The 25,587-nt window shown below is 60.8% G+C and overlaps 1 protein-coding gene across 3 annotated transcripts in view; it reads right to left on the bottom strand.

Annotated features, from left to right (window-relative positions):
- The window catches only part of GSE1 (Gse1 coiled-coil protein), a 320,022-nt gene that overhangs the window by 28,773 nt on the left and 265,662 nt on the right, over window positions 1-25,587 (bottom strand). For 2 of the 3 annotated variants that reach the window (XM_011971472.1, XM_011971478.1), the window contains exon 2: window positions 12,614-12,832. The exons of the other annotated variant lie outside the window; for it this stretch is intronic. In XM_011971472.1, the coding sequence (XP_011826862.1) occupies window positions 12,614-12,832 (219 nt within the window). The remainder of the gene's footprint in view (window positions 1-12,613; window positions 12,833-25,587) is intronic. 3 annotated transcript variants of the gene reach the window in all.

Raw genomic sequence — 25,587 nt, 5'->3', positions numbered from 1 at the left:
CCTGGGGGAGTTTTATTTTTACATTTCAGAAACTGAGATGTAATTCACCATCTTTAATGATACATGTCAGGAGGTTTGCTTAGGTTCGCTGTTTACAACCACCACCACGACCTACCCCAGAACTCGCCCATCATCTCACAAAGAACCCCTCAGCCCCCCGGATGCCGTGGGGATGGGAGAATGGGTGGCTGCAGCCCTGCTGGTAGCAGGGGGAGGGTGCAGGGCAGGCAGGAGGGCTCAGGGCCTGGGTGACAGATGGCTACAGCCAAGAGGATACCCCAAGGGCAGGGGGTGTGGACGGGCAGGTGCAGCAGCGGTTTGGACAGGGGAGGACAGGGAGAAGTGTTCCCAGGCCCTAAGGGAGGGGGCGCCCTCCGTCACGGAGCAAAACTGCCTTCTCAGACCAGGGCTCCCCTCTGTTGCCTCCCTCCCACCCAGGTCAGAAAGGGACCAAGCGTGTGTGGTGGCAGGGGTGGGGGTGAGGATGTCCAAAGGCACCTGCTCCAAGAGTCCTCCTATCCCCAAGCAGGTGCCAGCCTCACTTCCACAGCCCCCACCCCCTTGTTGTGGGGGTCAAGTCCCCGTGACCGAGGCCAGAGCAGCTCCCCAGAGGCTGGGGCTGCTGGTGGGGCCTGGGGCTCCAGAAGCTCTGCTGCTTCTGGGTCAAGAGCCCTGCCCAGCCTCACGAGGCTCAGGGGAGCACAGCTGCACACTCACACCCCCGACTCCAGCTGACCTGCGGCCTGCAGGGAGGAGCCCCCGTGCCGCTCACACGGTTGTGGACTTGTACACAGGTCAGTGTCCAGCTCACCCTCCCCAAGCCCCCTTCCCAAGCCCCTGACACAGGCCTAGGGAAGCTCTCCATCCCCAAAAGCCAAACACAGCACCCAATCAAGTGTCCAGCACAGGCCAAGGTCCTCAACAGGGCAGGCCACAGAGGTGGCCCTGGATTCTATGGTATCACAGCACAGTGCCCGCTGGGGCAGGTTCCGGCAGGAGCAGACACACGTCCACCCACCAGCAGCACCGTGTGTCCAGGCAGCCACCCATCACAGCCGCTGCGCAAGCTCACACCTGGGCTCACGGGGACAGGTGCTGCCGTCTGAGGTGGTGAGGTACAATTGGGCACCTTCTGTTTGCAAAAGCCCCACTTGGGAGGCACCTGCAGCCCGGGACATGGCAGAAGCAGGGGTCAGATGCCCTTTCCAGGAGAACCCCAGCCCACCGGCTCCCGGCATCCTCCCCGCTTCTGTTCAGAACTGGCCTTGGTTCCGGGGGCAGAAGCAGCGTCATCCCCGCTTCACTGCGTCCGGAGTGGGCACACACACTCGCCAAAGAAAACTGCTGCTTACAGGGGGTGCCCAGAGTCGTCAGGCAGCCAAAGTGGCCTCCGCGGTGTGATGGGAGGCGGAGGCCCCACAGGCATCCCCATGTGGAAACAGAACTTTGTTCTCCCAAAGGTGCTCCCTTGGAGAGGGGCAGCTGCCCCGTCCCCGGGGCACAGTCCTGTCGCCTCCTGCAGAAACGCTATCTGGGCCTCTTTAATGTGGATTCCCGGCTTGTGGGCAGCCTGCAAACTGGACAGGGCAGCCCCATGGTAGACACTCAGTCCAGCCACATTGGCCATGCCCCAGAGCAGCCCGGAGGCACAGTCACACTCTGCCCAGCAATGAACTGCTCAAGGCAAGGCCCCCACCTCATCACGCTCCCACCCACCGCGACCTGGCCCAGGTAGGGAGGGAGCCTGAGGGGTGCTGCCCCTGAGGCGTGACCTGCCCCCAGGCCCCTAGATGGACCAGCCACTCACTCACTGCCCACACCCCGAGAACTCCACCACCCCAAGTCGGCTGGGCCAACCCCTGGGACTGGGCACTGTGCCGGCGGGACACTAGATCCACCTGAGGAAGGGAAACGCTGGCTGCAGGGCAGGGCACCATGCCCCTCACCTCGGGGGCAGGCGGCGGGACCGGAGAACAGGCCTCAGCCCTCCTATCTGTGGGTTCGTTCTGCACACTGGCGGTCTAGCTGCTTTTCTGTACGTATTTAGATTTTGAGAAAAAGTTCAAGTTTTTTGGGGAAAAACCAAAAACCAGGGAAAGGATCTTTCTTTCAAAAAAAATTCCGTGGAATCTCCATGGCGCTTCGGTTTCAGTTGTTACCGCTTCACTGAGCTATGACTCCGTCCCGCATAACTCACCCACCCAGCGCACGGCTCCCTGGTTCCAGCACGTTCAGAGTTGTGCGACCATCACCACAACCCATTTCAGAGCATTTCCGTCACCCCAAAAGGAACCCGGTACCCACGAGCAGCCACTGCCCTCTCCCCCAGGCCCCGCACGCACTGGCTTTCGTCTCTGCGGAGGGGCCCGTTCCGGAGACCTCACATTAAGGGAATCCCACCGCGTGCACTCTTGTCTGGCATCTCTCACTGGAGCCGCGTTTTCACGGCTCACCCACGTGGCAGCACCTAAGAGAATCTCTCCTTCCTGAGGCTAAGTGACAGTCCACCGTGTGCCTCTGTTCACCCAGTCCTTACTGGTTTGCCCTCAGCTGGTGGCATACAAGCTGGGCCCACCTTGTGGCCGCTGTGAACAGCACTGTGCCCACCACTCTTTTTTTTTTTTTGAGACAGGATCTCACTGTGTTGCCCAGGCTGGGCTGGAGTGCAGTGGTGCAATCACAGCTCGCTGCAGCCTCAACCTCTTGGGTTCAAGCGATCCTCCCACCTCAGCCCCCTGAGGAGCTGGGACTAAAGGCATGTGCCACCAGGCCCGGCTAGAGTTTTTTTTTTTTTTTGGTAGAGACAGGGTCTCGCTATGGTGCCCAGGCTGGTCTCAAATTCCTGGGCTGAAGCGATCCTCCCGCCTCAGCCGCCCACAGTGCTGGGATTACACATTACGAGTAACTGCGCCTGCCTCACCACTCTTCTTCGTGGGATGCCCTCCTGTGCACCCGGCCCAAACCCAGGGTGACCCCATCTAGATTCCAGTAGCTGTGAGTGGAGGAAATGTGGACATCTGTGCTCTGGAGCTGAAAAAGGAAATAAAACCAAGACACTAAGAGCCGCCACCCCGTCGAGGCAGAGGCTGCTGAGAGCTCACGATCCGGGCTCCTGCTGCCCAGGGGAAAAGTTGGGGCCAACGGCCAGGTGGGCTCTGGGTCCTCCCTGGGGACCGGACAGACAGCGGGGAGGTGGGAGCAGGAGCCCCACCATGTGGCAAGCCTCAGGGACCTCAGACTTCTCTGTACCCCAACTCTACAAATGGGGAGAACCTTGCAGCCCATGCCATAAGGGGGTGCAGAGACCCCGCACTGCCCCATCCCTCTGAACCCCACTTCCCAGAGAGACCCCTCGCCATGACCAAGGCAGCCTCCACTCCAGAGTCTCTGAATGAGCCTTGTTTCTAAGCACCAGTGGGTGAGGAAGTGAGAGGAAGACGTGAGCGGCGGGCAGCTTCTCTGGGGAAGGGTCTTGCCTGGGGCCAGGGGAGGCCACTGACACTCAGCGGCCTAATCCCTGCTGGGGGCTGCTACTCACCAGACCAGCCAGCTCAGCCTCGATCGATGCCCCCGCAACGCCAGGCCCATTAGCGAGGCTGGCGCCTGGCCCTCGAACCCTCATTCTCACCGCGTGGCTGGAGCAGGAAGGTCTGTGATTGCTGTAATTAACTGGCGGTATTCAGCCAGGAGTTAGTCAATGAAACAGATCCGGATTGGAGATGACAAGAGGCAGCCCGCGTCCGCGTCACCTCTGCTGTCTGACCTCGAAGATTAGTGCTGAGGCCCACGGGCAGATGTAATTAACAGCTGACACCCCAAAGTCAGCCGGCGAGTGGATTGAGGGCAAAAACAGGACTGCAGCACCGCAGCAGCACCTGTCAGCCACCCAGGCTCAGGCCCACCCCGCCAGGCAAAAACCACTGGCACCCCCTGAAGAGTCATCAGTCTTTAAGAGGCGCCTGGGGGCCGGGCCCCAGGACCACTCACAGGGCACTGGAGACCGAGGCGGGCGTGGCCTCACGGCGGTCAGGCCCCAAAGCCACAGGCCCTGGCCAGGCCAGCAGCGAGCACGGAAGGAAAAGGGAGGGCAGGGCACTCTGAGGGGTAAAGACTCCCCGGCCGAGCTCGGGCACAGGCATTCCCCGGCCGCTGTCCTGCACGGCCCCGACCCACCCCAGAGCCTGGCCCCACTGCAACCACTCAGGGGAACGGCGGAGAGAACATAACGGTGACTAACGGACGTGCTTCCCTAAAGAGAGTCCCTGGAACGTCTCTGTGAGATGCCCACTCCCACAGCCAGGGCTGCCCACAGCTTAGCAGGGCCAGAGCCCCAGGGGGCGGCTCTGGCGTCCACAGCCCACGCCTAGCCCATGCCTACTCCATGCTGCCGATGGAGACACAGATGAGAGGCAGTTTGAATAGGCAGGTGAGTGACAGACCCATCACAGCCCCTCGGAAGGAGGGTCCCCAGCTGCAATCTGCCCCCTGCTTTCAACCATGCAGGGGCAGGTGCCGGCCAGGGTGGGAACCCAGGGGACCCTGTGTGTCTGCTAACCTGGGGGCTCTTCCTGTCATCTGTTCTGTCCCGAAGTCAGTGTTTAAAAGTTTCTTTTTAATTAAAAAATATTTTCAGAGACAGAGTCTCTCTCTGTTGCCCAGGCTGGAGTGCAGTGGTGCAATCATGACTCACTGCAGCCTCAACCTCCAGGGCTCAAGTGATCCTCCCACCTCAGCCTCCAAGTAGCTGGGACTATAGGCGTGCAGTATCACACTGAGCTCCCAGCTCAATCTTGAAACAGCTCTGGGCAGAGTCCACTCAGCAGGAGCCTCAGCGTGCCACGTGCCATGACTCGGGAGTAGCCACGCCAACAGCGATGCCGGCTGGGCCCTCGGCCGGTGTGGGCTGGAACAGCTGGAGGGCGGGCGGGGCAGGTCCATAGAACCTGTGTCTGCCCGGGCTGCTCCTCCACTCTCTACCCTCACCTACCGAGCTGTTTCCATTCAAAACCTGGGAACCCAGCCCTGGCGGACTTGTGGCGACATGGACGTGGAAAGGAGCCTGGCCAGAGGAGGTCCAGTGCTTTGCCCGGGAGGCCCAGAAGGCCCATGGGAGCCACAGGAAGCCACCAGTCAGTGAGTAGGCAAGTGGGACAGGAGCCGAGTCACCCCAGCCGCTTTCCTTGAAATCTGCCCAGCTGAACGGGAACAGCAGACCCCAAAGGAAAGAGCCAGTCAGCTCCCTGCCCACTGGGAATCATGCGGGTCTGGGAGGTGAAGTCCCCATCGCACAGGTGACGAGAACAGGCTGGGAGACCTTCTGGAGTCACTGCAGCCCTGGCACACGGGACAGCAGGCACACCACAGCGCAGGGTTGAAGTCACGCCATGACCCCCTGCGTCCCAGGGAGACGTGCGAGACGAAGTAGTAGCAGCCGCCCTACGTGGCTCCCAGGACGGGCCTCTCCCAACCTGCGGCCTGCGTCCACCCACGAGGCCTCACCTCACAGCTGCAAAGGGTGGGGGACTGTCGGCCAGTGGCGGGCTCCCATACCCACCCTGCCATCGTGTGCCACAGTCATCAAACCCAAACTGACAATGGGAGGTGTGGGTTTCTAGCTTGAAATGCATTTTGCCGGGACCGATTATTTGCTGAACAGCGTGAGCTGAGATGCTGGACCCTGGGAGCCGGATAGGGCCGGGAGAGTCCGCGTGAGGCCACAGGAGCTGAGATGGGTACCCCGAGGGAGGTGGGGCATTAGGGTGAGGAGGAAGAAAGAGGCACAGTGGTTGCGAGGAGGCAGAGGGTGCATCGGGGAAACTGGAAAAAAATCACCCTTATACCCAAGTGGCTAGGGGAAGCCTTGCCTCCATTATCCCAGGACAGGCCCCCACCGGCTGACACGCCAAGTACTGGGCCCCTCCACCATGCCCAGGGCTCCCCACTGTGCAATGCGGAGAAGAGGTCAGGATAGGTGGTGGGGTCCTCTCCACCAGCCTTGCTCCCCTCCGCCCCTGCCCCCCGGGCCAGGAGGACGGAGGGGCACGCTGAGGACGCCACGGTGCTCACACCTGCGCTGGAGACAGACCGGCTCCAGACGCCTGCAGAGCCACCGCCGCCGCAGACTGACACCCACACGAGGCGCGCCTGCCAGGCGGGATCCTTCCTCCGTGTTTGTTTTGCTGTTTTCTTTGAGAGGCAGATTTCCGAGGCAGTGGCAGAAAGGGGGAGCCTCTCCCCCGCCCAGGCCGGCTCCACGGCGGAATCACTCCCACGGCAAATCACGAGGAAGGCTCCATGGTCCCTGCTCACTCAGGCGGGATCCTGGTTTCAGGTGGCACCAGGGACCAAACAGTAACCAGATCTGCCTCCCCTCTCGCCTGCAAAGCCAGTGACAAGACGAGGCAGGCAGCCAGCAGACACCACCGGGGAAGGCGGCACAGGGCCCCGCAGGCCTTGATGACAAGAGAGCAGTTCCAGCCCCACTGCCACCACCCGTCAGCCCCGTCCCTGTGGCCCAAGCTGGGCTCTGGGTGGCTGGGCCACTCCTGCCGCAGGTAACACAGCGACTAACACCTGCTTGGAGAGGCCTCTGGCAGCTTCCAGGGCAGGTACCATGAGCCCCTTGGCTAGTGTTAAGGGAGCAAAGTGTGGGCAGGGAAGCCATGAGTCCCAGCCACTGCGCTGGTGACAAGAAATGGGGTGGGAACAGGCTCAGACTCTTGGGCGTCCAACCCCAGCTCTCTGCACCATGGGTGGTGCTGGGGTGAGGTGGGGCTTCCTCTCCAGCCAGGAGCACCTGCTCAGAACTGTCCTCCAGATGGCAGCTCTCCCAGCCCACCTGGGAAGGCTCTGGAGCTACCCTGTTCCCAGAGCACTGGCCTCCCAGAGCAAACGCCCACAGCATGATCGCCCCCAACTGTTTCCCAGGGAGGAGGTGCCCGGTCCCAGGTGCTGCCTGTGCCTCCTGGAGCAGCTGAGGACACGCAAGGCTCCCCGCACCTCCGCCCCCCGCCGCCTTGGCAGACGGGCACTGCGTCCCCGCGGGAGGCTGCTGCCTGCTGCGTACGGCAAGCAGATGCCACACAGCTTGTGAGGGCGCCTGGCAGCAGCCCTGGCTTCGTCACACAGCAGTGGGGGCGGCAGTGGAGGCTCCACGGCCTGCCCTCTGCAGGGGCCAGAGGGGAAGGGCCAGAGACACCCGGCAGCCCCCAGCCTGGACAGCTCCACGGCAGGCCCAACAGCTGTCAAACCCCAGCCCAGCTCAGGGCTGCCTTCAGGGTGTGGAGCTGGGGAGCCTGAAGCACAAGGCCTGGCTCCAGGCACAGGCGTTCCTGTGGCACCCTCGGGGCAAACACCTCTTATTCAGTCAACAAGCACCTCCAAGGACAGGGAGATGTGGGGATCCCGACACACCCGCAAGGCAGGCTAGGCCTGGTGCCCAGGAGGCTCAGAAGGGGGTCAAAATCTGTCCAGGGCAGGGGGTGGGACATGGGGCTGGGACCCACCCCTCAGTCTTGGGACTCCTAGGCTGGCATTTCAGATGCCTATCGGGGTGGTGGGGTCTCTCTGTGCAGAAGAGGTCCTGGCAGGAGAGGCAGGGAGGGAGGTGGTGGCTAGGCCGTTACTCCGAGGAGGCGGGGGGGGGGGTCCTCTGCTTGTACCCAAGGACCCGGTGCCACCTGAGAAGCCTGGGCTATGGCAGGAGCTTGTCCACCTGCATTGGAGGGAGGGCTGGGTGACCCCGGGGACATCCCTTTGGTGGCTGGCACAATGTGGGAGGAACAAAGAGATCAACAGCCACCAGGGCAGAACAGGGTCAGGGACGCCTGGGCTAAGACTGGAGCCTGGGTCGGTCACTGGGAAGGGGCCGGGGGTGCAACCCAGGCTCAACTCGGGATCACGCCCAAACCTGCAACCCAAGGCTCCTTCCAGAACACGCTGCATGGGGCTTGGGCACTCCAAGCCCCCCTTTCTCCCAGGAAGTCAAGACAAACAGGCAGCCACCCGGCCCGGCCTGCACCCTGCACGGGAGAAGAGGAAGCCACCGCAGGCTCCCGGCCCAGAGCCACTGACGGAGGGAAGCCATGGCGGACCCACACCTTCCCACCCCACCGGGGCAGCACACACCCTCCCTGGGCAGATGATAGGGGTCACCGGGGTAAGAAGGAGAGTGGGCGGAAGGTGTGGCAGTGGGTGGAGGGGTGTGGGAGGGCACGTAGGAGGTGAGGGTGGCAAGAATGGGGAAGGTGAAAGGAGGCAGCATCAGGGTGGGGGCAGGGAAGGGAGCCAGGGTGGAGGCCTGCTGCACTGACGCTCATGCCACCATGCCCGGCTGTGGCTCATTCTCACTGAGGCCCCACAATTCATGAGATAGAGACCTGCTCCTCACCCAAGAAACAGCGGAAGCTCAAAGAGGCGAAGCGGCCTGCCCAGATCACACAGCAAGGAAGGAAGGTGGGGGTGTGCATCGGCGATTCCCAAGCGTCCGCCCTCGCCCAGGGAGCCCCGGCCTCGGGAGTGAGTAGGTTAAACGGTCAGGGTGGCGCTGGGGATGGGTGTCTGGCCCCGTGCTGGTGGGCGGATGACTGAGCTTTGAAGATGAGAATACATCTCAGCCTCCAGAAATATAAATCCCAGCGAGGGCCTCCTTTTCCTCTCTTTCCTAGCCTTTCTCCTGGGGCAGCGCACACCACAGCTTCGTCTGAATTGAATTTTTGAACTGCACCCTTGAGACACAATGAGAGGAGCGACGTGGAGGCAATCACGGTCAGATGGCAAAAAATGAGGCGCTTCCAGAAGTCGTCAGGCGCGCACTGGAGAGGAGGGTCAGTGTGAGTGAGTAGGCTGCCGCAGGCGGCCGGGGCCCGGTGGAGCCCCGACGAGGGGCCTCTTGGGCAGCACAGCCTCTGCTGTTCCCTGAGTGTGCCAGCCCTGCCACCTCTCCTGCCACCTCCCCCTGCAGCTCTGGGAGCTGCCCCGCTTCCATCCCTGCCCCCTCTGCCCGGGACGTGCCATCGCCAGGAGGCAGCCCTGGCTGTGGGCCTGTGAGTTGGCCAGCTCAGCCGCTAGCCCGCAGGGGCTTGGTGCTCTCTTGGGCACCTGGCAGGCACCAGAGGGACCCCGTCCCCTGGGAGGTGTGGCTTTCACAGAGGCCCAGTCTCCCTTTCTGCGGGGAGGAGGCTATACCTGCATGGCAGGGGGCTACGTTGTCTCAGGCACGAGTTGGGGGTTGGAATTCCCCACACCACTTACAACGTGAGACCCGGGCAAGCCGGGGGCTCAGTTCTCATCCACCAGAGGCGAAGGCTGTGTGAGCAGCACAGCGAGCCCGCCAGGGGCACAGCAGGCGCTCGATACACAGCTACTGCCGAGATGAAGGCGGGGAGGCCCTCGCTGGTCCACCTCCAGGATGGAGCAGAAAGGCAGCTGGGGGTTTGTGGCCCCACCCGGGTCGTCCCACCACGAGAGGCAGAAAGGGCTGTCACGCCACAGACGGCCCACGAGGACCAGGAGATGTCATACTCAGAGGAGTCCCGACACACGCCGCGCCAGCCCCTGTGTACGAAATGCCCACAGGCACATCTACAGAGGCAGAAAGCAGACAGCAGCCGCCAAGGGCTGAGGGAGGATGTGGAGGCTGACAGCAAATGCCACTGGGGTTCTCTTAGGGGTGACCCAAATGTTCTAGAATTAGATAGTCACACACTGTGTACGAAAATCACGAAATCACGCACTTCAACAGGGTGAATTTTATGGCATGGGAATTATAACTGAAAAAATTTTAAATAAAAAATCCAGACCCCTCCCACTGCCAAGTCTGCCGAAGGTTCCCCCTGCTGCCCTCTGGTGCAAGTGGGGAGGTAGCAGAGGGAAGCTGGAGGGCCCACATGTCCCCACCATCACCCAGGATTCCACAACCCGCAGGGAGGCAGGCTCAGCGCGCTGACAGCCAGGCAGAGACTCTTGTGTGCCAAACGCCAGCTCCCTGCACCAGGGGCAGTGGTGCTAGGGGTGGGAGGGGCTTCCCCTCCAGCAGGGACCACTGGGACCACCTGCTCAGAACTGTCCTAACAGTGGCTCTCCCAGCCCACCTGGGAAGGTCCGGCAGCAGCAGGACCCGGGCACGACCCCACCCGCTGCGGCTGCCGTCTTGGACTTGACCTTTCTGAACCTCGGCCTTCTCATCTGCTCAAGGGGCCTGGGAGGGCTGCCGGCCAGTTCCACGGACGGGGAAAGGTGAGGTCAGGGTGGGTGTGACTCCATGAGAATGCGGACCAGGTGCACTGAGTGGCTGAGGTCACGAGAACGAGTCACCCAGTCCCTCCTCATCCAGACCAAGGCCTGACCAGTGATGACCAGATGGAGACTCATCAAAATGGAAGTGGGGACGACAAGGGCCCAGGCCCAGCTAAGGGCGTCACAAGACCCGAACACTGCTCCACAAACCTTGGCGTTCCCAGCTCAATGGGGGTGACTTGGGTGAGTGAACCCGTGGGCACATAGCTCAGGCAGTGGCACTGCTCGCCTGCTCTCCTGACCCTCTGCCACCCAGTTCCCAGGCATTCATCCGGGGGCATCTTTCCTGTGGGGCAACCACCCTGAGGGACCCTTCCCAGTGCCCCGGTCGCAGCTGGGAGGGAGGAGGCCCGGAGGCCATGGTGTCTGGCTTCCTGCCATGGGTGCCCAGTGGCACACTGTTACTGGCCAGTGGGGACCAGCAGCCTCTGGCACTCAGGCCGCCCGCTGGCTGAGCCACCAAGCCAAGTGCTTGGGACAGCCTGGGGCAGCGGAGAGGAAGCGACCACCCTATGAGGCAGGCTCCTGCTGTGACGCCCATGGCCGCTGCCAGGCCCAGGGAGGGAAGGCGAGTCTGAACACCTCTCCACCACCTTCCTTGGCGAGGAGGGAAACCTGCCCTTTCCTGACGACGTCCTCCGCAGCGTTACCCGGGGTGGAGCCCAGAGGCCCCAAAGCAGACACAGCTGCTGGATGAAGGCAGGATGCAGGGGTAACCCAGCCCGGGCAGCACCAGCGCCAGCCACTTGTCGCCCGTGGCCTCGGAAATCCCTCACCAGCCCTGGTTCTCCTGCCCCCAAACGCTGGGAAAAAAGACAACTGCGGCAGGAGGAGCCGGGCCAGCTCTGCCCTCGCTTCTCTCTGCCCCTCTCAGGACAGCCCAGGTCTCGACTCCAGGCTCAGCTTCCTCCCGGGGTCTGTCCCCAGTCGCCTTGTTCACCACCCCGGAGAGCCCAGGATGCCTGGGGGGCCCCCGGGCAGGCAGTCCGCCTCTCCCGAGCCATCTGCCTGCAGCTGCCTAGCCTCCTGACACAGGTGGGGCCCATGCAACCTGGCCCGCTCAGGCGTGGCCAGGGAGTCCCCTGCTGGGGGCGCGGAGGGTTTTCTGGTGGTCCCGCCTGTGCCTGGTTTGCCAGGAAGAGCCAGGAGGCAAGGAACTGCCCCCTGGTGGTACAGAAACCAGACCCCAGTGGGCCTCCCTCCTGGGCCAGTGTCCCCCATCCATCAACGCCAGCTGTGTCCTCTCGCACTCCCCCACTCTCCAATGAGCAGTAGCAGAAAGGACCCAGGAAGGAGACACTCAGAAATGAGAAGACCCCCCAGCCCGCCCTGGTCAGGGCAGGTGTCCCCTCTGCCAAGCTGGAACCCGGATAATATAAAGACGGACACAGCTCCTGCACGTGTTGCTCTGTGGCCACCCTGGAACCCAGGATCCTAACCCATGGGCCTTTCAGGTGAATGAAGCAGATGCCATTGGGGTCCCTGTTTCCTCAGCTCCCCTGCCTGTGAGCAATGCGTCCAGAGGGTGTCCGAGGCCGGAATCCACAGGGCCAAGGCCCCCAGCAGCTCCAGCCGCCCAGTGTGCCTCCCCGTTCGTGCCAGCAGCAGCCCGGGCATGGGCAGCCAATGGTCATCGCAGGCCCCAAGAAGTGCCCCAAAGCCAGAGCCAAAAGGGGCCTCTTTAGAGGTTCACTGCACAGACAGGAAAAACGAAGCTCAGAGGGTCAGTACAGGCCCAGGGTCACACAGCAGGTCCTGCCCGGGTGATACCAGAAGCCAAGGCTCCAGACCCCAAGGGGCCGCTTGTCTACGCTCCCCCTAGTCTCTGCCTCAGGGAGTTAAGCAGTGGTGGGGTCAGCTGTGCCAGAGATCCCCGCTCCAGACCAATGTGTTTCCATGGACACCATGTTCTCTGCCACGTCTGGAGGGGGTGGTCGAAGCCTGGGCAAGGGGCCACTCAGGGAGCACTAGGGCCTAGCTCTCCCTCTGCAGCCTGGTCCAGGGCACCCACCCTCCTCCCAACCAAGTCACAGAGCTGGCAGGAGGACCTCGCTACGGCCAGACATCCCTACAGTGACTCCGGGGGCCGAGGAAGGACAGAGGCAGGAGAGACAGAAGCACAGAGGCAAAGCAGAGGTGCTGGGGCGGGCGGGCTGGCCCAGGGTCTGCAGCTCAGACAGCACTGCCTGCTCCACGCAGAGCACACGGCACAGGAAAAACGAGACCTGCTGTGCGCGTGCACGCCGCGGGCGGGAGGCTGAGTCCCGGCCTCGGGAGCCGCAGCTCCCCCCACGCGCAGCCTGGCGGGCCCCCTTACCTCTGGGCTCCTCCGCCTGTTTGGCGAGCTTGCGCAGCGCGGCGGCAAAGCTGGAGGATGGCGCGGCCTGGGCCGACAGCGCGCTGCTGGTGGCGGGGCTGCCGCTGGGCACCAGGGCGCCATTGAGCGGCGAGGGGGTGAGGGGGTTGACGGTGGCGGTGGTCCTGGTCGCGGTGGAAAGCATCCCTAGCGAAGGGGACTTGGGCTCATGGCTCATGCCTGAAACAGGAAAAGAAGAACCAGAGGTCACCCAGAGAGCAGGAGCGCCCAGCACCAGAGCAGGGTGGGCAGGGCTGGGGCGGGGGGTGCCGGTGTCAGCAGCAGCATGCAGGGAGCAGGGGCAGCCCCGGGGGCTCCAGCAGGACAAGCAAGAACAGGACAGAGCCAGCGCTGCGGAGAGAACAGACCCCGTCCCCAGAGTCCAGCTGGAACCTGGCACAGACCCAAGGGGCCCCCAGGACCCCAGATGCTGACTGGCTTGGGCCAGCACTGTCCCTCTACCTCTCCAGGGCAATCCGGGCTGGGCAGGCCGTGCAGGATCCCGCGCACCACCCAACAGGCCCCAGACCATCGAAGGGTGTGGGGAAGGAGACTGAGGCCCAGGGTGAAGAGGCGTTCAGCCCGCATCCTCAGGATAGAAACACGCCAACGGAGAGGCCCAGGGATGACGGGAACCAAGACAACTGCTGTGGCCACCGACGCGACAAGCACACGATGCCAGGCACGCAGGGCAATGCCCTCAGGAGGCTGGCACGAGTTCTGCCCCACGTTACAGAAAAGGAAACTAAGGCCCCAACTCAGCCCAGTCCACACGGGCACTCAGCGCAGACCCCCAGCCTCCCCGCCACTCAGGGACCCTGTGCGTCTCTGTCTGAGAGGGGTCCCAGAGATGGGGCCACACAGGCAGGCTGACGGGGAGTGGTGGAGAACACGGCTGCCCCACAGACCCCACTGTGGCCCTTTACTGGGCACAGAGTCTGCCCTGAGATGCTAAAAACAGAAAACTGCGAATCCAAACCGCGGTGCAGCTTGGAACCCTCCCTTTCCTTCCAGGGCCAAGTTCAGGCCGACCTGGCCCAGCAACAGCTGACCTGGCCCTCCCGGCCAGTAGTGGTAGCTGCAGCAGCAGCAGGTCTGAGCCCAGGTGCAGCCATCTGGTGACATTAGAACCACTGGGGAAAGGACATGGCCACCTCCGAACAAGCCCTCAGTCCTCCCATCCTGTGTGTCCAACCAATAAAAGCCCTACTTGGTCAAAATGTTTTTCACCAGCATCCCCTCCCTCCCGAGACGCCCCCACCCCTACATCACCCACAGGCCAGGGTCCCGGCTTCCTCCCTGCGGACGCATCTTGGTTGGAGTGGCGGATGCTGGCGTCACAGAGATCATCTGGGGGACAACACATAACACAAGAGGGGCGGACTGTGCACTTCCTATGGGGTAAGGGCAAGGGGGTCCCAGGGTCCCCCCGGGGCTGTGGGTCCACCGCCCTCACCGAAGAGGCTACCCTGGCCTCCAGAGCCCACCCCACCTCTGCCAGATTCTAAGTCACACTGACAAGTCTGATTGGAACCTGTCCCCATGGGCGGCAGGCCCGGAGGCAGTGTGGAGGGGACCCCCTCAAGACCTCCTTTGTCCACCTGCTATCCCCAGAACTTGCCACCAAAGGCCATGGGCCCTGGGTGTGTATTCAGGGAGCAAAGTCCTCCCTCTCCTGACAGGGGATGTAGGGAGAAAATAACTCTTTGGGGGTACTGAGGGAAGGGCGGGGGCACTGCCTATGAGGAGAGCTGCAAATGAGACAACAGTGAGGCAAGAGCGAGTTTAGGGGACATCGTTTGTTCTCTCCAGTGAGAGCTCACACCTCAGGAACAAAGGACCCCTAAGAGCCCCACGCCCATGGCAGGCGAGCCAGCCCCCAGCTGCCAGCAGTCACGTGGTGCCGTGGCCGTGCCCCGCAGCAGTGGGCCCCACCTAGCTTGGGTCTTTCTGGAGGGATCAGGGATGGAAGGGGGACCCGCACCCCCACCCTGCCTTTCCAAGGCCGCTTCAACCTGGCACAGACATGCAAGCACGCGGGAGGGCGGGGGCTTTTGCCTGGCAGCCTGACTTCCAGAATATGTGGGCAGCCAACAAGGGCCCTTCCTCGGTCAGCCTGAACCCTGCCAGCTGCTCTCCGCTCCGCACTGCCGGCCGTACTGCCCCCAAGGCTGGCCTGGTCTCTGCCCGTCCCCCGCACCGGGCTGCCATCAGTGCCTCTCCCTGTGGGTCCGGTGGGGGCAAGGAAAGCACGCCTGTGGCTCAGACCCACGCTCTGCTGCTTCTGGCTGAACTTGCTTTGGGCAAGTTACTTTGCTTCTCAGGGCCTCAGTTTCTTCATCTACCCAACGGGGTAACAGCACAGCAAAGCCGACCTCATGAGGTCACTCCCCTGAGCGTAATGGGGTAACTGACACGAGGGGCTTCAGAGCCTGTGGGGGGCCCCATGGCCATTAATAGACAGCATGCCAGCGAGCAAGGACAGATGCCAGTCCCAGCAGGCAGGAGGTCCAGCCACGGTCACACAGGTGTCTCAGCAAATGGCACCCATGCTCTGGGTCTGCACTGCCCACCCCACCGGAGCCACAGTGGGGAGGACACGTGGTGTCAAGCTGGTGGGCACCCTGCCCAAGAGCCCCCTGCCCTGGAGCCCCCTGCCCTGGGCCCACAAACCCACACACCTTCGGCAGAGGGCCACCCCGTGACCCCAACAGGCCGATGGCTGGGGAAAGGTGACACAGAGGACACTGGGGCAGGGGGGAGACCAGCGCTCTTGTCCTGATGCCTGCAGGGGACACCGGAGGACGTGGCCCACATGGGGGCTGCCATGGGAAGTCCAGAGGACCACCAGGTCCTACCTGTCACCAAAGCACCCTCAGCACCACACTGAGTAGGCTGCGGGGTTTTTAGGAGGGAATGTCTAGAAAGACAAAGTGGCACAGGACAGAGTCCCACCCTCACAGGGACCCACGCGGACATCAACGAACCAGGTCCTCGTGGTCCCAACGAGGCGCTCAGGAGGGTGGCGCTAGGAGGGCTGCCTGGAAGACAGGAGCAGGGCCCCGAGGAATGCAAAGACCACCCCCCCAGGGCATACCGCAGCAGCTCTCAGAAGTCACACAGACCAGTCGGGCACCTCTCAAGACAGCCTCACAATGAGCCCAGGAGAAGCCACAGCAGCTGAGCCGTCACCCACCACCCAGCCTGTGTCCCACCCCTCACAGCCATCGCCCAAGCCCAAGAGGCCTAGTGTGCAGATGGGGAAACCGAGGCCAGATGACCGAAGTTTGTTCCAAGGTCAAGTAGTTGAGCAGCAGGTCCAGGACTTGAACCCAGCTTCCCAGGCCCCCACTGCTCATTACCAGCACCTGCTCAGTCCATGGCCTAACCATGGCACCCGATCAGAAGGTGTGAATGGTCACGTGTGTGCACCACACACAGCTAAGGTATACTGGACTGTAATGGTTAAAAACATTCATCCTGGGCGTGATGGGCACACCTGTAATCCCAACTAAGTAGAAAGGTGAGGTGGGAGGACTGCATGAGGCCAGGAGTTCCAAATCAGCCTGGGCAACATAGAGAGACCCTGTCTCTATAAGTTACCCTGAAACTACAGGTGTATACCTGTAACTCCCAGCTGTTTGGGAGGATTATTTGAGCCCAGGAGTTGGAGCTACAGTGAGCTATGATCACACCACGATACTCTAGCCTGGGTAACAGAACCCTGTCTCTCAAAAAATAAAAAGAATGTCTACAAAGTCTTCATCAATCATCCCTTCAAGAGGTAGAGACTAATTCCCTTCCCCAAGCATGGGCCAGACTGAGCAACTCACTTCTGATGAACAGAGTATAATGGGAGCAATAGTATGCAGCTGCCAAGGCAAGATCGCCTCCTTGGCCCTCTTGGGTCACTCCAGTGGAGGGGGTCAGCCGCCGTGTCATGAGGATGCTCAAGCAGGTTGTGGAGAAACCCGTATTTCAAGGAACCAAGGCCTCCAGCCAACAGCCACGTGAGAAGCTACCTTGGCAGTGAATCCTCCAGCCCCAGGCTGGCCTTCTGATGAGACCACAGCCCCAGCCAACATCTCAAGTACGCTCGTCATAGACCCTGAGCCAGAACCACCCAGCTGAGCCATCCTCCAATTCCTGGCCCACAGAAACTGAGATAAGAGTTTTGTGTTTAAGCCACTGAGTTGCAGACAGTTGGTTACACAACGCTAGATTACTGATACCGTCAGTGTTGCCACACCCTCTGTTAATCAAGGCCGCCCTCTCAATCCATCAGAAAGCCAAGAAGTGAAACTATCTGCACACAGATACTCTGCATCTTCAGTCTCCAAAACATGTCCCTTTGATGTCAGAGACCAGCAGCATCCCCCATCCCCCTTTCCCACATTCCTCAGAGAGCCAGCCACTCTACCTCTCGGCCGCCCTATGAGAAAGCCGTGACTGGGCCTATTTCCCAGATGGGTGAAGGCAGGCTTGGATCCCAGGGCCAATGCAGAGCAGGGCTGAGAGGACCTCAGCACAGTGCCCATGTGACACGCCAGCCAGGGCCCAGCTCCAGGGCTGCTCCAGGGCTGATCTCCGGTGCAGGCTGGGTGGCCAACTGTGCCCTGCAACCCGCACCACACGCTGCCACAAAAGGGGGACATGGGGCACTGTATGGTCATTTCACCTCGAGGTGACCCATCCTGGAGGTCTGGGAGCAGATGCCAATTCTCTCTCCCATGGCCTTCATGAGGCCGGCTGGCCGCCCGGGCAGACATGCTGTGACCACCAGCCACAGGCATGGGTTGGGGGCTAAACTAGGCTGTCTGTGTTGCTATAAAGAAATACCTGAGCCTGAGTAATTCATAAAGAAAAGAGGCTTATTTTTGGCTCCTGGCTCTATGGGGTGTACAGGAAGCGTGGTGCTGGCATCTGCTTCTGGGGAGGCCTCAGGAGGCTTCTAATCATGGTGGAAGCCAGCACATCCGGTGGCAAGAGAGGGATCAAGAGTGGGGAGGTCCCAGACTTTTAAACACCCAGATCTCGCTAAGAGCGTGCTCGTCACTAAGATGACGGTGAAAATCCCTTCATGAGATCCACCCCCATGATCCAATCACTGCCACCAGGCCCTACCTCCAACACTGGGGGTCACATTTCCACATGAGGTTTGGAGGGGACACACATCCAAAGCCTATCAGTGGTACACAGAGGCCATGGTGCGAGTCCCAGGTCGGACCCCAAATGGTGTGCACACCTTGAGGCTACTGGCAGTGTCTTCAGATGGCAACGAAAGGAGCTATGTCTTTCGTTTTCACCTTTTTTCTCTCTCTGTATGTTCTAATTCTTCTGCAGAGAACCAGGCTTTTAAAAGGCGGCCATTCAAAGGGATGGCGGCTCGACGGCACGAAGTCGGCACCGCCAACAAAAGTGTGGGGCCATCCAGCCCCAGGGCAGGGGTGGAAGGAACTGGGGTGTCCCTGCGGGAGTCGGAACCTAAGCCCTCATCCAGGGAGACCCTCTGCCCACTCCCTCCATGCCCGGGTCTGAGGCTACCTCAATGTCACTATCACTAGCCCGCTGGCATCCTGACAGCAACCTCCGTACCCCAGCCTCTGACAAAGCCCAATGCCTGCTCCCTAGGCCCCATGGCCCTCCAGCCTGAGGTACAGCCTCCCTGGGTCCCTGGGGGTCCCCTGCAGGCAGCATCCCTGCCCCGGTGTCAGCTGCAGGCTCCCGAGGAGCTGTGAGCCTGGGAAGCGGCTCTGCTGATGTCAGGTCACTTAAAATAGAATTCCAAATGAGCGGCTTCATTAGGGGGTATCTAAAATTAGCGCTGCTCCTCAGTATGTGTGCACTGGGCGGGCGCGGCAGGGGCTGCAGCGGCTGGGGGCAGCTCCCTCGAGGCCAGGACAGGAGGCCAAGCACCGGGGAACCCAGAGATCCTTGGAGGGGTCTCCCTGGACCTGCTGCAAGTGGACACAGCCTCCAGGGCCCACCTGCCTCCTGCCCCTCCATCACAGGCCTGGTGGGGTCACTTCAAGGCTGCTGCCCCCCAGGCCTCGGCACAAAGCCCCCAGCCCTCCCCAGGGAGGCAGATGTGGGCCTCCTTTCACACAGGTGTTCTCTGGCTGAGGCCAGGGCAGGTGCCAAGGTGTCTGTGGCGGACCCAGGGGCAGCAGGGAGAGGGAGGCCCTGGGAAAGCTCACCCCCCACTGCCCTCATTAGAGAGGTATTTATTAACTTCTGCGCTCCTGGACATTGACTGAATTCTTGTCTACATTATCAGCTCATGTAAATTCATTATCCTAACAGCTGGCAATAAGCTCCACCGGGTGAAGGCCTGTGATGGATGAGGGCCGGGGGCTGTCTCTGCACTGTACAAGCTCTCCTGACATGTGCAGCTCAGCAGGCGAAAAAGAGTCAGGGGTCTAGGTGGACCAGGTCTGTGAGGCCCCCACCCTCTTATTTACATCACATGCTGCTCTGGACACCCCCCTTCCTGCCACTGTCAGCTGCCACCTTGACCCCCACCCCCAGGAAAAAAAAAAGCTGCCATAGACAGACACCTAAAGGCACCTCGGGCCAGGAAACATACGCCTTCTTCACATGAGCCTCAACTGTCTGCTCCTTGGACCCTTCCAGAAAGAACCCACCTGGTCTAGACAGTCTGCTTGGCAGAGCTGAGAACCTAGAGGCTTCTGCCAGAAACCAGAGGGCAGGAAACGGAGAATGAAGCAGCCGCCCACAGCACCACAAAACCCTCAGGCCCCACCATTTCACAGACAGGAAAGGTCTAGGGAAGCAAAGCCCACCAGGCCTGGGGCGAGGCCCCCCCCATAACAAAGCACCGCTTCTTGAATCAATACTTTCTCCTATTCTCTGCGTAGGTTTCTAATATAGTCAGAAGCAGCACAATGCTTAAAAAAAAAAAAAAAAAGGCAAGAAGAAAAGGAAGCAAAGTCCCAATGGAGAGGGGCAAGGTTGGCTGGCCCAGCGAGCTGGTATTTTTCCGGAACCCATCTCGTTGTTCCTGGTTCTTCGGAACAGACCCCAAACCGGCTTGCCTGCTGTCCAAACGCTCCAACAACAGCATTTAAAGGAGGGGGGAAGGTCTCTCTACTCCATTAAATATGGTGTCCCATCCCTCGCTCCCCCTCCCCACGAGGGTGGAGGGGCTTATTAATCAGCGTGCCAGCCGCCCTCCCGGCCTCCCGCGGATCCCATAATTACTGCTTCCTTTCATCCCGGCTCTTCCCCGGCACCAGACCTCAGGCCTGCTCCCTCCGTGCTCTGTAATTACAAGCTAATAGCTGAGATGAATTTTCTGCTGGGCCCCGGTTCAAGCACCAATCCGCCCCTTCCCCCTGACAGCCCCCCGTGGGGTAATTACACCCCGTGAGGCTGGGCGCAGCAGGCCTTCACTTTCAGGCCCCGCACGCACAATCTGGACCTGGATTCTCTAATCACCCCTCTTGGTAATTTTTCATTACCGCAGAAAGAAATGTTTGTGAACAAATAAAGGGCGTCCCCTAGCTCGGGGACCGGTGCCCGCCCCCGCGATCCCCGCTCCCCCAAAGGAACGAAGCTTCTGTGGCCCTAACGAGGTAAGGTCACCCTGCTACAGACCCTGGCAGCTGAGGCTGCACGGGCACCACGTGACCCCCAGGAGCCTGGGCGGCTTCATAATAAATTCATTATCATATCTGCCCTCCACGCGTTCCAAGCTCACTCGCACAAAGCGATTTTTCTTGGGGGTGGAGGCAAGGGAGGGGGCCGGGAGGCCCTGGGGGAGAGGTCTCCTTGCTCCAGGTGCATGGGGGCAGCCTGCTTGTGCCTTCATTTTTTTTTTTTCGACTAAGAACACTTCCCCCAGGCTGCCCTGGGTCCCCACACTGGACTTGCTTCCCAAGGTCTGTGTCCCAGAAACCGGCCAGGGCCATCGCTCATGGCTAGGGCAAGGGACAGCCCTCGCAGGTGGCCTGGATCCTGACCTGGAACCAGAAGGGCTGGGAAAACACAGGCAGGTGGGCGGGGGCAACCTGCACAGCCACAGGAGTCCCCACCCCAGGAGGGGAAAGCAACACAACGCCTGGCCCACGTAGATCTGTCCTCTACCACGCTCACTGAGCCACGGTAGGAGTCCCCAGACGCCCGCCAGGCCCCAGACAACCACGCAGAGCCACCCACAATGAGCCATTTCCCAAGCCATGCCTAGGGCCCCCAGCAGCCATCCTGAACCCCATATTCTGCCTGAGCCCCACAACATCCTCGAAGCTGCAGTCCTGCTGTGAATGGGGGTGACTGGGAGGGGGGCTGGCCACCCCAGTTTCTCCCCAGCCTTGTCTTGCCCACTGCCATGCTGGGAACACAAAGGGGTTCTTCTGCAGAACACGGGGTGCAGAGCTCTCGGAAGGTACCCACACAACTGCATTGGACAGTGCAAGGGACCAGGTAAACCCAGGGGTGTCACCGGGGGGGCAGGTCACCTGGAGGGGCTTCCCAGGTTGGACACACTACAGTTCTGAGGACAGCAGGGGAGCTCCGCACAGATGGCGCTGGAGGCTGGGGTTGCATCCTGGGGGCCCGTGGACAGCGGCCTCCTAAGAGCCGACAGTCCTACGACTGAGGTTCACAGCCACAGACTGGTCCCGGAGGTTCCTGGATGGAGGCAAGGGACGGGAAGTCAGGCAACAGATGGCAGCAACATTTGACGCGATTATCCTAAGCGGCTGCTGTGTGTGCGGAGAAGCCGGCCGGGCAGATGAAGGGCTGGAGAGGAGGGTGGCGGGAAGGGCGGGACTGGCAGATGCGGGCGGCAGCCTGGTCTCGGCGGGGAGGCGGCCTCCTAAAGGGGCAGGACAGACCAAGGGGAGGGCAGAGCCCTGAGTCAAGGCTGGGGTCGGTGTCCAGAGCTGTGACTCCAGGAGATGGTGCCCAGCGCCAATGGCGACGAGGGTACCAGAAGGCGACTTTTACCGGGCACCGGCTACCTGTACCCTTACTTCCCTTCATGTAAGCAGACTCCAGAAAGCAACGCTGCCCAAACAGCAAAGTGACACAGGCCGCGGGAGCCACACAGCTCAGCTGAGACGGAGTCAGGGGCTCACCAATGCCAGCCGATTCCCGGCCCCTCTGCCACCCTGTGCCCTCGGCGGTCCCTGGAGTACCTTGTCACATTCTCGCCATGGGCTGCTTCCTGGAGGCAGTGGTCCTGGCGGTGCCCAGGCGCCTCTCTCCACCTGTTTATTCCACACAGTGGGATGCTTTACTCCCAGCCTCCGGAGGGCGAACAGAGGCTGGAGATTCACGCCCTCAGCCCGGGTCACACGTGGAGGCTCAGCAGCCGGAAGGAAACCCAGCTGTCCTGGCCATGGTGCCGGCTGCTTCCCTTTAATGGGAGAAGGGACTGGAAATGGCTGGTGTCACCTGGGGTCCCCTCCCTGCGGCAGCTCTCACCCTGTGGCGGCTGTTTGGGTGCCCACCCGTGTGCTGTACCCATTTTACAGATGGGACAATAGGAAGGCTCTGGACTCAGGGCCTCCCCCAGCCCCACTATCCCACAGCTCTCAGCCAGAGGGCACCTGTGCTGGAGCCCAGAACCGCCCCCGGGTGCCCTGTGTAGCCCGCGGCACCAGAGCTGACCAGGCTGCCTTCCACTGCACCCACTCCTGCGGAAGCCCTTCCTCCCTCCAGAGGCCCTGGGCAGAGGAATGGATGGGGTCCAAGGTGTCCACACAGGCGAGAGGTGCCCAGGAGGGAAACCCAACCTGGACCCCGCTCCAGGGCGGGCACTGAGGTCTCCAAGTTTCTGTGGGATTGCGGGTAGGAGCCGGGGGCATGGGCCAGCAGGAGGAAGGGGGCTGGAGCTGGAGGCGCACAGGTCAAGGCCAGGTGCCCTCTTAGTGGAAAGAGCCAGAGGGAGGAGGATGCTGAGACACCTGCTCACGAGGCCCCTCTCCTGCTCCCCAGCGTGGAGGAGGCTGAGTGGTTAACAAGCTCCCTCAGGTAAGTAGGAGGGACAGAGTATCTGCGGACATCTCCCAGGAGTGCCTGTCCCTTCCGTGCCGACACCTGTCTACAGGGCCCTTAGTCTCCAGCCAAGACCAGGGACCAGGCCGTGCAGGAGGTGGACGCCAACAGGTGCTCAAAGGAGCAATGATGCTGCGGCCAGGAGTGGCCTGAGCAGCAGGGGAGGTGGCGCAGGGGCAGGAAGAGGGGCCCACGGTCTCCAGCTTCAGAGGCAGGGAGATGGTGACGGCTGGAAAAGGTCCCTTCCCTCTAGCGGGGGGACGCCCACACCAGCAGAAATGGGCGGCTTTAAGTCAGAGACGCTCTGTGCCTGCCTGCGGGCACCGGGGCCCTCCCATCCCACTCAGCCAGCCTGAACCTCCGCGGAAGGCTGAGAGCTGGGAAGCCTCGAGGAAACACACTATGGGGGCTGAGCAAAAAGGGCTTGGTCCTGAGCTGGAAAACCAGGGGCGGGTGGGCCCAGGTTGACTGACGCCCAACAGCTCAGTGCGGACTTCCAGGGCACCGCATGGCCTGAGCCTCAGTTTCCCTGTCTGTACCACGGAGAGAGGGTGGAAATGACTAGATGAGAGGGTCAGAGAACAGTGGCTCACGACTGTAATCCCCGCACTTTGGGAGGCCGAGGTGGAGGATCGCTTGAGCCCAGGAGGTTGAGGCTGCCGTTGAGTAGTGATCACGCCATCGCACTGCAGCGTGGGTGACAGAGCGAGACCCTGTCTCAAAAAAAACAGGGGAAAAAAAAGACAGTGGATAAGGGGCCAGCCTTTACCCCTCAACCTGTGTTTATTTGACCTGAAGTCATGCTGTGTTGTTTAAATGAGAATCAACGGGCAATATTTTAAAAGAAGAGACTTCAAGTCAACATGAAGCTGCCCCTTTCTCTTGAAAAGTCAAAGCCATAAAAATCACAGTCCCATGAGTGGCACTTGTCCTTTAGTTTGTCCCTAAGTCTCCAGGTTGCCAGAGTCACCACCCCTCTCCTCCCTGTGGTCTCAGGTCGGCCAGCTTCCTCAACACCAGGTCTTCCCAATGCTGAAAGTACGTGCAGGTCTGAGCAACTAACAGCCCTGCAGGAGCTGCAGCTGCGACCCTCAGCGCAGCGACACTCCGCTCAGATGTCATCAACACGGTAACCCCATCAGGGCATAACAGAAAGAGGTCAGCCCCTTCCCAGGCTCAGCTTCGGGGGACGCCTGTGAAGGCCACAATTCTGGCGCATGTCAACCCCAAGGTGGGTCTCCCCTGAATCAAAGCCAGCTCACCAAGCCACGACTTGCCCCTCAAGTCATAAAACAGTTACATCTGCTTTTGCAAAAAGGTCTACTCTCAAGATGGTTCAAAGTGGCACACCAGACCCTCTCCCCAGGAAAATACACCTACTGCATGTTACATACAGTTTTACCAAGTTCACAGAGCCCGTCTGTAAACCCCGGGGGAGTATGTGCTCGAAGATGTGCAGCATCTGTGAACCCAGGCCACAAACTCCCACAGCACTGGGTTCCCTAAGCAGCAACCCACGAGTACGAACACCCTCCCCCAATATGACCTGCCCGGACAGAGGAAATACAGGGTGAAAAAGAAAGGGCCCAGAATGATCCAAGTTCTAATGGTGCTTCCTCCTCCAGACTCCTCTCCCATCTTCAAAGCCCCACGTGCGGTGCCCAGACATCACTAAATGCCTCACTGGAAAAAATGAACAACCCCGCAGCCAACATGGACTTTGGAATGGGGCTGTCCGGGAAAAGCCCCCACAACAGTCATGTGCCAGGAGTCCTGGACTCCCTCATCCAACTCAGCCACCAAAAAGGGCAAATTGGCCACTTTCTCTGGCCACAATCATCCTGCAACTGCTGAATGACTGACTGCTTCAGTCTAAATGATTCTGTAATTCTCGCACACCCCTCCAGAACCCCAGTGAGGAACTTGTAAGTTTCCCAGTCAGGTCCAGACCTGGCTGTTGGGAGTTGGCAGTCTCTGCCCACCAGGACTGGTAACGAAGTTCTTGCTGTGCCATGACAAGTAGTCCAGGCTATGTCTCCCGTCCTGAAGGCCCCCTGGGGGGTGTGGGGTGGGAAGAATGAGCCTGAGGTGGGCAGGTAAGCAGAGGTGAGCAGGAGCGCCCTCCCCTCCCCAGCTTCTTCAAGGGTAATCTGGCAGAATGAACACAACAGTCTCTCCAGTGGGTAACAGACACGGATGACACAAAACCCCACGGTCCACAATGCCAGCCGTGGCTGGAGAAACCCCAGCTCCAGCATCCAAGCAGACACAGTCCTGCTGTGAGTGGATTCGGAGCCCCTCCGCAGGATCCCAACCAGTCTCAAACTGGAAACCAGCCGCTTAGTTAAAATGACCTCCCTGTGCCTAGGTGACAGGCTCCAGGGGTCTGGCATCCCTGCTAAGGATGGATTAACTTCCTTAGTCCTATAAAGTCTTGTAAGATGTACATTTAAGTGGAAACAAGTTGTAAAACGATAAGACTGTATTCAAAAAAGGAGGCTGGGACATCAGCTTCATTTAAAACAGATCCGATCTCAGCGCACACCTCCACTCCCTGCAAACCCAGGCACAGGGGAGGCCACAAACCTTTTCCAAGAGACGATCTAAGCAGGTCCCCAACACCACAGAGACCCAGGACCGAGACCATGTAAACGGGTCCCCAACACCACAGAAACCCAGGGCCGAGACCACGTAAATGGTTCCCCAACAGCACAGAGACCCAGGGCCGAGAACAGTGCGGAGACCCAGGGCCGAGAACAGCGCGGAGACCCAGGGCCGGGAACAGCGCGGAGACCCAGGGCCGGGAACAGCGCGGAGACCCAGGGCCGGGAACAGCGCAGAGACCCAGGGCTGAGACTATCTAAACGGGTTCCCCAACAGCTCAGAGATGCAGGGCTGAGTGGGGCTCGGCCCAG

This window comes from Mandrillus leucophaeus, unplaced genomic scaffold, assembly GCF_000951045.1.
Source record: "Mandrillus leucophaeus isolate KB7577 unplaced genomic scaffold, Mleu.le_1.0 Scaffold10, whole genome shotgun sequence".
In the NCBI taxonomy this organism is placed as follows: domain Eukaryota; kingdom Metazoa; phylum Chordata; class Mammalia; order Primates; family Cercopithecidae; genus Mandrillus; species Mandrillus leucophaeus.
Note: the sequence above shows the minus strand (reverse complement) of the source record. Positions and strands in the feature narration are given on the sequence as shown.